Source organism: Neoarius graeffei, chromosome 20 (assembly GCF_027579695.1).
Source record: "Neoarius graeffei isolate fNeoGra1 chromosome 20, fNeoGra1.pri, whole genome shotgun sequence".
Lineage (NCBI taxonomy): Eukaryota > Metazoa > Chordata > Actinopteri > Siluriformes > Ariidae > Neoarius > Neoarius graeffei.
In genome coordinates this window covers 6383067-6396783 of record NC_083588.1, presented here as the reverse complement: position 1 = coordinate 6396783, position 13717 = coordinate 6383067, and the positions used below count along the sequence as shown (strand labels likewise).

General features: G+C 39.8%; 1 protein-coding gene across 1 annotated transcript in view; it reads right to left on the bottom strand.

The window, feature by feature from the left end:
* The window catches only part of cdhr2 (cadherin related family member 2), a 39450-nt gene that overhangs the window by 17654 nt on the left and 8079 nt on the right, over positions 1-13717 (bottom strand). The window contains exons 9-20 of the mRNA XM_060902709.1: positions 13526-13645; positions 11708-11854; positions 11275-11350; positions 11048-11166; positions 10506-10724; positions 9472-9627; positions 8566-8727; positions 7702-7763; positions 7011-7254; positions 5371-5610; positions 2685-2754; positions 117-701 (exon numbers count right to left, since the gene is read on the bottom strand). Coding sequence (XP_060758692.1) covers positions 117-701; positions 2685-2754; positions 5371-5610; positions 7011-7254; positions 7702-7763; positions 8566-8727; positions 9472-9627; positions 10506-10724; positions 11048-11166; positions 11275-11350; positions 11708-11854; positions 13526-13645 — 2200 coding nt within the window. The remainder of the gene's footprint in view (positions 1-116; positions 702-2684; positions 2755-5370; positions 5611-7010; positions 7255-7701; positions 7764-8565; positions 8728-9471; positions 9628-10505; positions 10725-11047; positions 11167-11274; positions 11351-11707; positions 11855-13525; positions 13646-13717) is intronic.

Sequence of the window (13717 nt, the reverse complement as noted above, 5' to 3'; positions counted from 1 at the left end):
CATCATAATATGCCAATAAGAGGTACAGCATTCTTTTCTTGTTTGTTCTTCTTGGGTTTGTTATGCCTTTATTTGCATAAATTTTTAAATTCTCCCAATTTCATCTTTCAACTCACCATCTGTGCTGTTCTTCCCCTTCTCCGTGTAAAGGTCCTCTACTCGAGCCATGATTTTCACCTGAGTGCACTCCTCGTAATCGATCACTGTACCATCTGTAGTCAACACGGTACCATTGAGCTCAACAGCGAACCATTGCTCCTGACACGGAGCCCATGTGAGATTGCAGTAGCATGAGGAAGAAACAAGTCCATAGACCAGCGAGTGACGCGTATCCGAGTCGCTCCCGACGATTTTCCCTACTTCTGTCCCTGGCGGCGAGTTCTCGTTCACCTTCCACGTTAACCCAGGAGGGAAACTAGGTGGCGTGTCATTTACATCTTCCACCTCTATATGCACTGTGCATGTATCGGCATTGTTGTTGAGGTCTGTGGCCTGAACCGTCAGTGTGTAGCTCTTGTGGTCACTCTCGTAGTCCAGCGCCACATCTGGATCCACCATGATCTTGCCTTTGTAGACTGCACCATCAGGCTCTGGCACGCACAGGAAGGTGCCCCCGCTGCCACTTATAATCCTGAATGATATGCGATTGTTGTATTCGGTTTGATCGCCATCGGTTGCATACACAAAACCAACAGTGACGCCTGCGGGAGGAAATACGAGATGATTTTTTTTAAATATTGGAATATTTCCCAAACTTGGCTTTTTTTTTTTTGCAGCTTGTCTTATGTTGTCTTGCATGTTGACTCAATTGCAAAAATTGCAACAAGAAAATCACAACACACAACTAAACAACACAATTAAGCAATATTGCAGTGCCATAGCTAATCAGCATAACCGCACGATTGTGAGTGCAAGATTTAAATAATATTGGCTGGCATTGAGTGGTATATCCGATATATCCCATTCAGCTCGCATGATATTGAACGAGTCGAAGACGAGTATTATTATTATCCATACACAACTTGAGTGTTTGACGTGTTTTTCTCTTTCAAAATTCTCTCTCAATCTTCCGTATTTAACGAAGCAAACCTGGCGGCCATGTTTGTTTACAAATCGTCACAGTCGCTCGCGAGCGCAGGTTTTATGGCTCCAAACGTATGACGTCATGTTGTCTTGACAGCCAGGCAATATCGTAAACCAGATTCAACGCTCATTCTCCACTAGGAAAAGTGATCTAATACACGTAGGATAAGCAATATGTGAACAATATTGCATGCTATCGAACCAAATGAATGAAACTTGCTCAAAGGGAATAGAACACGTTTTTATTCCATCGAAAAAGTGTCCTGTATGTATAATAATCTCATCTCATCTCATTATCTCTAGCCGCTTTATCCTTCTACAGGGTCGCAGGCAAGCTGGAGCCTATCCCAGCTGACTATGGGCGAAAGGCGGGGTACACCCTGGACAAGTCGCCAGGTCATCACAGGGCTGACACATAGACACAGACAACCATTCACACTCACATTCACACCTACGGTCAATTTAGAGTCACCAGTTAACCTAACCTGCATGTCTTTGGACTGTGGGGGAAACCGGAGCACCCGGAGGAAACCCACGCGGACACGGGGAGAACATGCAAACTCCACACAGAAAGGCCCTCGCCGGCCACGGGGCTCGAACCCGGACCTTCTTGCTGTGAGGTGACAGCGCTAACCACGACACCACCGTGCCGCCCAGTCAAACTTTATATTCTTGAGAAATATTATTTACCATGTCCGCCAATGATGTCACCTACTCTACTGTCGTAACCAGTTTGGACTCGGACGTGGAATTGTACACTCACTGGCCACTTTCATAGGAACTTGTTCTTGACTCTAAGATCCCTGTTCTTGGCTGCAGGAGTGGAACCCAATATGGTCTTCTGAAATGCTTTTCTGCTCACCAAGGTTGTAAAGAGTGATGAGATGAGTTGCTATATCCTTCCTGGCAAAAGAGCTCGAACCAATCTGGTCATTTTCCTCTGAGCTCTCTTATCAACAAGGTGTTTGTTTCCATCCACAGAACTGTCGCTCACTCGTTCAGTGTTTGTTTTTTGTTTTACGCACCATTCTGTGTCTGGAGACTGTGTGTGTGAAAACCCCAGGAGATCAGCAATTACTGAAATACTCAAATCAGCAGTCCGTCTGGCTCAAACCGACACCCATGCCGCAGTGAAAAAAAGTCAGACTTTGAGATCACAATTTTTCTCATTCTATTGTTTGAACATGAATGAGCTGAAGCTCTTGATTTGTATCTGTATGATTTTATGCATCGTGCTGCTGTCAAGGGATCGGCTGATTCGAGAACTGCATAAAACAGCAGGTGGACAGGTGGGTTTTCCTAATAAAGTGGCCAGCGAGCGTACGTAGGGAACGAATGATCCACACAGTGAAACGTCCCAGTGCGGTGCTAAATATAAGCACTCTTGGAACGCCGCTCGTCTCTTCACAGTTCGTTACTGGACCAGAACTACAACTCGTTGTATCAGTCGTGTTATCCTGTAAGACCATCATTTTCAAGGACTACTTTAGCAGTATAACAATGCAAGCAAAATATGCTACATACACATGAATGTATAAACACAAATATGCATGAATAATAATAATAATAATAAAACCTGAGCACACACACACACAACTTGCCTCTTTCGCTTTCATTCACATGAAAGTTGTAGACTTTTTGCAGGAACACTGGTGAGTTATCATTTACATCCTGGATTAAAATACAAGACAGGGAATCAAGCACAACAAGAGAAAAGATTATGATTTACTGGATTACAAATCGGAATAATCTGAGACGTGGATAGCAGTCCAGCAAATACAGCAAGATTAAAGCCAGCAATGGAGAAAAAGATGTTCGAATTCTTTAAGTCAATTCTCAAGTCAAAAAGCAGTGCTAAAATTGTGCTTAGGGCGCTATTTTTATCTCCCGAGTCGGAAATTCTGAAAAAACAAAACCCAAATTAATATCTCCAAATGCGTCATTGTATAAATCTTGGCAAGTTTACACTGGGATCGGGACAAAGAGCTACGTTTCAGTTTCAGTAGATCAGTAGGCTACTGATGATCTAGCTTTCAAGAATCGTGCCATATGATCATTTCCAGTGAGTGATCTATCACACGTGATAAGCAGTGTAAAACTGGAGGATGAGCGACCCGAGCCCTAGCGTGTATGAATTGACCTTGCTTCCTAATTTAAAAAAGCATGTCAAGGTACGTTTTGCTAATCAACTGACTCAGTTGGCCTGCTTTCTTTGCTAATGCCAGGCGATTTGATTTTGATTTCATTCGTTCACATAAATCGGCTGGGCAGCTATTCTGGTTCGAGCGAATGGTGAACTTGCAAAGGTCTTCGAGAAATTGAACTTGATGTTTTCAAAATATCTGCAGATGACACAGTCCACAAATACAAAGCACATATTATTGTCAGTCGATACTTTTTGATGCGAGCTGGTCCAACTTACTCTAATCAAAAAGAAGTATACACTACCGTTCAAAAGTTTGGGGTCACCCAGGCAATTTTGCGTTTTCCATGAAAAGTCACACTTTTATTTACCACCATAAGTTGTAAAATGAGTAGAAAATATAGTCAAGACATTTTTCTGGCCATTTTGAGCATTTAATCGACCCCACAAATGTGATGCTCCAGAAACTCAATCTGCTCAAAGGAAGGTCAGTTTTATAGCTTCTCTAAAGAGCTCAACTGTTTTCAGCTGTGCTAACATGATTGTACAAGGGTTTTCTAATCATCCATTAGCCTTCTGAGACAATGAGCAAACACATTGTACCATTAGAACACTGGAGTGAGAGTTGCTGGAAATGGGCCTCTATACACCTATGGAGATATTGCACCAAAAACCAGACATTTGCAGCTAGAATAGTCATTTAGCACATTAGCAATGTATAGAGTGGATTTCTGATTAGTTTAAAGTGATCTTCATTGAAAAGAACAGTGCTTTTCTTTCAAAAATAAGGACATTTCAAAGTGACCCCAAACTTTTGAACGGTAGTGTAGTTCAAGTTCATTTTATAAAGTATACTTAAGTATATTTCCTTAAGTATACTTTTGTGTACCGAGTATACTGATATCAATGTACTTATAGTATACTTGGAAGTAAACCGGCTAGCGGCCTAGTGGTTAGTGTGTCCGCCTCTCGACTGGGAGTTCGCGAGTTCTACTCATGGTCGGATCATACCAAAGACCATCATAAAAATTGTATCTATTGCCGTCTGGCAAGGCACGCTGCAATACAGATGCGAGTGGGAAGTCAAACTCTCGTGGTTACCAGAGGACTAGCCCCCCACTGTAACCCTAGCGATGTAATAGGCGAGAGGCCGAGGGCTACAGAGATCGGCGCCACATGGCGTGGGAAGGACTTTGATTGATACTTGTAAGTAAACTAATCTAATACTTCTTGGGACTAAATTGGCCCACTTTTAGTTGATAAAAAGTATACTTTAAGTCTAAGAGAAGTAAACTTTGAGTATGCAACTCATTTTTTTTATTTTGTACTGCAAGTATACCACAAGTCAACTTATATACTAATAGTTTACTAGTTTTATACTTGTAGTCCACTCTTTAGTTTCCAAAAGCATACTTCATAGTATACTGAAAATATACTACGAGTTTACTTGTTTTATACTTCGAGTCCACTTTTTAGTTTACTAAAATATACTTTGTAGTCTACTGGAAATGTACTATTGGTTTACTCGTTACACACTTCTCGTCCACTTTTTAGTTTAAAAAAAGTATACTTTATAGCATATTGGAAATATACTATTAGTTACTGGTTATATACATCTAGTCCACTTTTTAGTTTTGAAGTTTACTGCAATTACCCTTCTAGGTATGCTATTAGTTTTCTAGCCCTAACCCTTACCTCATGCACACTACCAGGAGACAATTTAAGGGTTTTGAGCTGACCACAAACAGGATAAGCACAACTACAGGGCAAGTACACTTAAACATAAGGCACAAATATTTTAATACTTGATTACACTTCTGTTTCGTATATTTTGATCAAAAGTTTAAGTATAAGCTTAATATACTGAGACTTTTCTATCAACTTTTCAATATAAGCCAAGTATACTTATGTATAACTTTATTAAGTATATCTCTAAGTAAATAAAAAATAAACTGAAAGCCTACTCTCTTATTTTTAGTTTAAAAGAAGTATACTCGAAGCACACTTGAATAAACTTCTTTTTTGTAAGGGTATGCATGTTAGCATTTTGATTTCTGTTGCAGTCTTGTGATTGATTCATGTTTATTAAAGACAACTTCACCACAAATAAAGGTAAATGGACTCTCAAGGGCTGAAACACTCACATCGACGCTGATGATGAACTTGACCGAAGAGGACAGCGGTGGTGTGCCCATGTCTGTGGCTGTCACGTTCAGCGTGATCACTCCTTTCAGCTTGATGTCAATGGCTTCTCGGTCCAGAGGGCCTATGCTTGTTATTTCTCCTGTTTTTTCACTGATAGTGAAGTTGTCACTGTATTCACTGGGCTGGATGGCGTACTTGATTTCGCTGTTGGGAGAGCCTGGCTCATCATCATCTCGAGCCTAAATGAAGATCCAAACATCATTAAAGTCTCAAAGCTATTTTTCCCCCATCGAATCTCTAACTTCTGCATCTCGGGTGGATGCGTGATTCTTCCTGAGAAGAATTTCGACACGTTTTTCCTTGAAGAAAGCCTGTTTTCTCTAACGTCACTTCTCATGGAAGTCTGTGATATGGATTAATTCAAGATTTGTGTGCAAAAAGTGCAGAAAAAAAAATATGAAATATGATTTTCAGAACGAGCACAAACCATGAATAGGTTTTTATGCCTCAATTGACCACGGCCTGAAAGTCATTTTGCGAGCAGCAATTATGTCCACGAATTAATATGACTAAAGGGTGGGGATTAAAATTGCTTGAAGCCATCTCCAACTGAGACAAAATCAAACGATTATTCTTTTTTTTTCGTAATTATGTTCAGAATTTCAAAACGCTGTGAGTTTTGTGTAACGATGACTAATTATTATAAATACGCAGGTGATTACAGGAAATTGAGCGTGCTGATTTGGTTGAAAAATTCAGACTATTTCTCGATAATCTTCTCAAGCAGCTCAGCAAAATGGTGGCCGATCATTTTGTCACCGTAAGTGAGGAAGAATTACAAATGACGGGGAAAAAATGCTGTTTCGAAAAGCGCTAAAGATGCTATGAAGTTTGGTCTCAAAGTATTCAAAGATAAGGAGGAACTCTGATTTATTTTATCGACTTCAAAACAGTGTTTTATGTGACTCGGTGTCGAGAAGTGACACAAGTCTGTGCCCCGCCTTTATTACATTTGCGTGCCGCTTTTGAAATTTGAAATTCATGACTTTTTTCAAAATATGATTTATTGTTTTAAAATAATCACCCGTGTATTGATCCTTAAACAATTATCCGCCTCAGACTCAGGGAATATCAGTGAATAATAACCTAGAATTCGTCTCTATTATTATTCACCGATATTCACTTCACCTTCGGTGAATAATTGTTCATTAACACAGCCACGTTAAAGTTCGTATGTGCTGCTTGCTTGCTTTCCTTTTCCTTTCCCAGATACATGATGAACACGATGAACAGGAAACACACTATTTGCTCTTGAGTTCATAGCATGTTTTGAACAGTTTTTGATGCACCTCGTTGACTTTCATTGACCGTAACGCTTGAGTTTCGGATTCATTTTACTCTCCAAGAGGATCGCTTTGATATCCGAGCCGATTACAGCGATTGAGAGCAATCTCCACGCATGGCAGGTTCTGCTTACGGTATGTGGTGCATTTTAGATAGATTTGTTTCCTGCTTTTCCGCCCTGATCATCGTGACCAGTCTCAAATGCTTTGAGGGAGTGTTTGTTTGTTTGTTTGTTTGTTTGTTTGTTTGTTTGTTTGTTTGTTTGTTTGTTTGTTTGAAGAATATTTTCTCTCACCTTGACTTCATCTTTCATCACTTCTGTCTCTCGAACAAAGACCTCATATGGATTTCTGAGAAACTGCGGTCTCTGGTCATTCACGTCCTCGATGGTGATCTCTAGCACAGTGGTACCCACGTTCCCCGCTGAGTCTCGGGCCTGAAGTGTCGCAGAGTACGAGTTCTTGCGCTCGCGGTCCAAGCCTTGTCCGTTTTTCACATAAATGGTCCCATTCTTTGGGTAGACATCAAAGTAAGGCAGTCTGCGAACGGAAAGCAAAGGAAAGGAAATCGTAAGATGTGATGATTCCCACTAAGAAAACAGGATTAAAATGTGCTGCTGTTCCACAAAATGAATCAACTCCTCACCAATCAGGATTCAGAATTGAACATGGTATAATGGATTTTAAAATACATTGTAACATATGAAAATTATCAACTTCATCAGGCAAGGAATTCACACAAGGGGTGGCAGTGGTGGTGGTGTGAAACTTGTTCACGAAATACATCTGAGTGAAAGTATATACAAACAGTGTATGTGTCCTGCTTAGAAGATTACAGAACTGTTGCATTACGTTTCCAGATTTTGCCCCAAGTGTTCCATTTTAAAAGTGACAGATTTACCCATTAGGTTGAGAGGAATCTGATCAGACATACAGATATATCATAGAACTGACACACTGCATCTGAAAGACAGTGATAGGACGTACATGCTATCCGGGAGCAGTTGGTAGGTCAAGAGGCCATTGTCCAACTCGTCCTCATCTGTTGCCTGAAGGACCCAACAAATGATGAAAAAAGAAAGGTAAGTGAAGGCAGAGCCGCAGACTGAGACTAAAACTAAAGCGATTCGAGGTCCAAAGTGAGATTAAGGCCAAACTAATAGTAAGCCCAAACTGGGACTCAGATCAAACCAAGCCTAAGCTCAAATTGAAACTGAGTACAAACTGAGACTGATCCCACACTGAGGTCATACCCAAACTGAGACTCAACCCAAACATCTACTAAATCAAAACTGAATCCAAACTGGGACAAAGCTGAAACTAGGACCAAGTTCAAATTGATACAAAGCCCAAACAGAGAATAATCCCAAACTGGAACTCAGCTTAAACTGATACCATGCCCAAACTGACACAAAGCCAAAACTGGGACCAAGTTTAAACTGATGCCAAGCCCAAGCTGATACCAAGTCCAAACTGAGAAGAAGCCCAAATTGATACAAAGACTAAACTGAGACCAACCCCAAACTGAGACTAAACCTTTCCAGGTATTCAGCCCAAACTAATACGAAACCGAAACTGAAACCAAATCCAAACTGAGCCCAAACCCAAACTGGTCCTGAGCCCAAACTGAGACTCAGCCCAAATTTATAGTAATCCAAACTGAGGCTAAATCCAAACTGGGACAAAGCCCAAACTGACACCAAACCAATACTGGTACTGATCTCAAACTGAGACTGAGCTCCGATCAATACTAAGCCCAAATTTATAGTCATCCAAACTGAGATTAAATCCAAATTAAGACTAAGCCCAAACTAAGACTAAACCCAAACTTTGGCTCCGCCCTATACATACCGTAATGGTGACCAAGATGGTGCCATTGTCGCAGTGCTCTGGAACGGTTAAAATATACGTATCTTTTTCAAACGTTGGGTTGTTATCATTGGTGTCGTTGACTTGAATGGTGACCGTAGCTGTAGATACAAACTCAGGTTTTCCAGCATCTGTGGCCACCACCTGAATAAACCAAAGCATCCTTTTAAATTCCTGATAGATCAGTGAATTTCTCTCTTGTAAGACTTGTAGAAGACATGTGAAACACTTCTGACCTCTCAGCAAATGTTACTGTTAATGCAGCTAATGTTACACTTCATTTCATGACACAATAATTGGAATGTTATATTTATAAAGCTACTTGCAAACTTTTTTTGTTTGTCAACTGAATAGAAGACAGATGGGTAGAAGATAGGATTCCTCAGCTTTCGATAACCACCATAATCATACTTGACAAAGTCTGAGTCATCAGTCAGTGTTCATTTTTAGCCATAAGGTTATTTTAGAAAAGAACACCATCTGGTGACAGTAATAATAATTAATAAACTAGAAGGGCACTTGGTCGAGCGCATACCTCTACCAAGCAACATGTTTGGATTTGCATCAAAACCTCATCAATGGTTCCTTGGGCCATGGCTCACCTTTCCGAAGAATTTCATCAAAATCCTTTCACTACTTTTTGAGTTACATTGGGGAAAATTAAAAAGAAAATCCTGGATCCACATACATATTCGAATTTGCATCAAAATCAAATCACTGATTCTTTGGCCCATGGCCCAACTTTCCTCCAAATTTCACCAAAATCCATTCACTACTTTTTGAGTTACTTTGGGAACAGACAAACAAACAGAGGTGAAAACATAACACAGTTGGTGGAGGTAATGACATCATGCTGCTCTAATCCACTGCACTTATTCACATTCGCACCTGCACAATCATCGTTTTCTTTTTCTCGTAATCGACGGCAGACGGGTCTTTGATGAGGATCAGCACAGCTCGGTCTGACATGTCGTCTGTGGGCGAGACAGAAAACGCATCCTTGTCCGTTCCCTCAAGGCGGAGCAAGAAACGACTGTTCTCGTTCTGAAAGCAAAAATATAAAAAGCAATAAAAAAAACATTCGTATCTAAGTTCCTCTGAACCACTGACAGAATTACACAGAGCATTCATATCAAAAGAATGTTCGTGGATCTGAACCCAAAGCATGAGATTAATCGCAGTCTTATTCCATCTGATATTTCCGCATATCCCTGCTCACAGCTGGAACCATACACTACCGTTCAAAAGTTTGGGGTCACTTTGAAATGTCCTTATTTTTGAAAGAAAAGCACTGTTCTTTTCAATGAAGATCACTTTAAACTAATCAGAAATACACTCTATACATTGCTAATGTGGTAAATGACTATTCTAGCTGCAAATGTCTGGTTTTTGGTGCAATATCTCCATAGGTGTATAGAGGCCCATTTCCAGCAACTCTCACTCCAGTGTTCTAATGGTACAATGTGTTTGCTCATTGCCTCAGAAGGCTAATGGATGATTAGAAAACCCTTGTACAATAATGTTAGCACAGCTGAAAACAGTTTAGCTCTTTAGAGAAGCTATAAAACTGACCTTCCTTTGAGCAGATTGAGTTTCTGGAGCATCACATTTGTGGGGTCGATTAAATGCTCAAAATGGCCAGAAAAAATGTCTTGACTATATTTTCTATTCATTTTGCAACTTATGGTGGTAAATAAAAGTGTGACTTTTCATGGAAAACACAAAATTGTCTGGGTGACCCCAAACTTTTGAACGGTAGTGTAAGCGTGAATCACCAAGACTGTGTCTTTACAATTATAATCATCTGGATAAGGAGAGATTCTAAATGGTACTTTCAAAATAAATTATTGCTTTAGATAGTGTGCGTCACTGGGACATCCTCCAGTCTGTCCTTGTGAGACTGAAAAAAAGCTTCATCTCACCGCATCAGCATCTTTGACCTTCATGTTTAATCCTTTGACGGACAGACCGACGGACGCGTGCTCATCCACATTGCCGCTGAAATTGGTCGACTCCACGCACGCATCCCCTTCGCACTTGTAAAACAGCGGCTTTTGGTCGTTCAAATCCTCAATGTAGACATCAAGCGTAGATATGCTGCTTGCATGGATGTTGTTCACATTCAGTTTAGATTCAGTGGCCTGTGAAAAATCGAAAGAGTGTCAGGAATTGCAACCTAATTTGGAAAACAAGTTAGAACAGTGCATTTGTAATTTATGTGAATGAATTTAGTCAGATTCATGACAAGACTGAAACGTGTCTTTTGATGCTTTTGTTATTTTTTGGATTAGTAGTGTGATTTGTTGTTCTTAATGTTGTGACTCTTGTTGTGGATTATGACAAATCAAGACAGCATTAAAAGCTGATAAATCATCACAAACACTGACTGAATGTAAAGCACGACATCAGCACCGACAGTTACAAAAGTGTTTGTCGTGTTTATATACAGTTACAGGACTGTTACCTTTATGGTGAGTTTCACAGTCGCATCAATATCCAATAAGGCCTCTCGATCAATGTCGGTCTTGAGGCTGACAACGCCAGTATCAGAGTTAATTTCGAATGAATTGTTCAAGTTGGCTTCTGCAAAAGAAAAAGAAAACAGTCCAGTTCATGATCTACTATTGAGAAAAAAACAAATTGTTGACACAGAAATTTCCAAATCTGTAAATTAAAGTAAAAGTTATTCACTGTCAATGGTGTAACGGAGGACATCATTGATCCCTGTGTCTGGATCTCTGGCCACAACCTTAAACACTGGCGTCCCCTGGAAAAGGAAAATCACATAAAATCTACGCACAACATAAAAGGGTTTAAATCCACATTTTTTAAATATCTCCAGAGTTCATGATCAAAGTTATCTTGCCAGTATCTAAAAAAATACCGATAATACAGATGGAATGTTCAGAAAACAACACAGGTATTCATGGAAGAAAAAAAAACAACAATGCAGAATAACTAATTTACGATTAAATAAAATCTAAAATGATTTTTAATTTTTGCGATGCATTACAATAAAAGTCAAGCTCGCAATCTAAAAAAGAAGCGTGAAGAAAAATCTTCTCAACTTCCATGTACAGGTATCCGCTTACAAACACCAACAGATGAAGGTGATGGTACGTACAACAAGTGAATGCTCCTTCACACGAACTGTGTTTGGGAGATTTATGAACTGAGGATCCATGTCTGCTGTATCGATTACTGTGATGAAGGCGGTGGCGTTGGAAGACCGAATGAGGTTGGAATCGTTGCGAAATGGTCCACCGCCATCCTGAAGCGAGAAACAAATCAATACTTAAGGAGCTGGATGAAACATGACATTTACATGCAAAATTTAGAGTGAGACTTTATGTACTAACAAACTATCTATCAATGCCTGTCATGTCAGCAAAGGATTTGGTGCCGAACTCCAGTTCCCAGAACACCCTGTGGCCTGCAAACATGGCTGCCACAGACTACAATTCCCATCACTCACCCTCATTCACAAGCTTTCAGTCACCGCTTCGAATCATGCACACCTGTTCCCAATCACACCCACGGCTATATAAACAGACTATGGCTGCTTAGCCAAACCTTTGCTTTCACAAAGTGGTTTCGTTTGTGCCTTGTGCCAATGGTTAGGCAAAATTTTCGATAAGAATCAATTGTTTCTCTCTTGAAGCTTGTGCATGGGAAAAGAAAAAATACAACTGTTATTTTTATGAACTCTAAGTCAAGACCACGATCATATTTAGCAAGACTAAAGACCAAGACAAATCAAAGCTACAAACGTCAATAAGTGCGAAACAAGTGCAGAAAACATCTCAAGAATAGACTCGAAACCAGACTCCAGCCGGATGAATGAACAGGAGGTGCACTATTTTTTTTTTTATTGAGAAAACTTGCCAGAAAGGTTCACAGAGCATTGGGTTGTTCAATTCTGGCAAATGGAACCAAGGCAATTTGTTAAATATAGTGGGAAGGCAAACAAAAATCAGATTTTTTTAAAAAGTACTGTGTACATTTCTAATTGAAAGAAATTATGAACTGGAGTGATGTAGCTGAGTTTGAGAAACTTTGAGAGCCAAAATTCATACCGTACTGCCGTTTCTACATCTGATTTTTATCCCTGGCTTTCTGGTGTTTTTCCGAGACCTCATTCAAGATTCAAGATTCAAGATTTTTATTTGTCATATACACAATAACAGACACAGCGGTTTATTATTGGGTAATGAAATTCTTATTTTGCAACTGCCCGACCAAACTACGCTTACCAAGATAAAAAGAAATATATATATAAAATATGAAATATAAAATATAAAGTGCATATGGAATGCAAAATATAAAGGTAGAGTGAAAAATGAAGATAACATTTAAAAAAAAGGGGGGGCAAACAAACAATGTGCAAACATAGAGGTAGATATACTGTGCAATGTCTTGTGCAAAATTGCTAAGATAATCCATGGCTCAAAGCCTGGTGGAAATATAGAGGTAGATGGTGATTATAATCCGTGGTTCAAAAGCCTGATGGAAATATAGAGGTCATTGGCAGGGTAAAAAAGGTTACTGGTTTCGACCATGCCTACTCCCAGTTTAAATTTGATCAGAGATACAAATACAGAAAGGTGCAGTATGTTATTAGTTCCACTACTAATTTACATCAATAATTTCAGAAGCTTAGAAGTGTTTATTTTTCAGTGCGATAGTGGTCCATGTCCACCTAATATGCCAAACACGCTCTTGAGAAACCAACAAAGTCCACATTCTGCACAGAAACGTGCAGTCCAGTCCATGTCACACTGGAACAAACCATCTCTGAACAGCAACCATCTGATACCTTTACTTCCAGCAGTATCCTGCTGCTTCTTCAAACTTGTGATCACAATACATATTATACATGAAAACACAAGAAGCACATTAGATGTGTGGAATAATGTCCATATGTGAATGAAGGTGGACTCACAGATGCCTCGATCAGGAGCTGATAGTATGTGCTCTTCTCTGTGAAGTTAAGTGCCTGATTCAGCACAATAGCTCCTTGAGTTGTGATGGAGAATACGTTGAGTCCTTCAACCGGAGTGGCCTAACACACATGGACATTTAAAAAAAAATCATTATTGATCTGAGTCCATCCATCCATCCATTATCTGTAGCT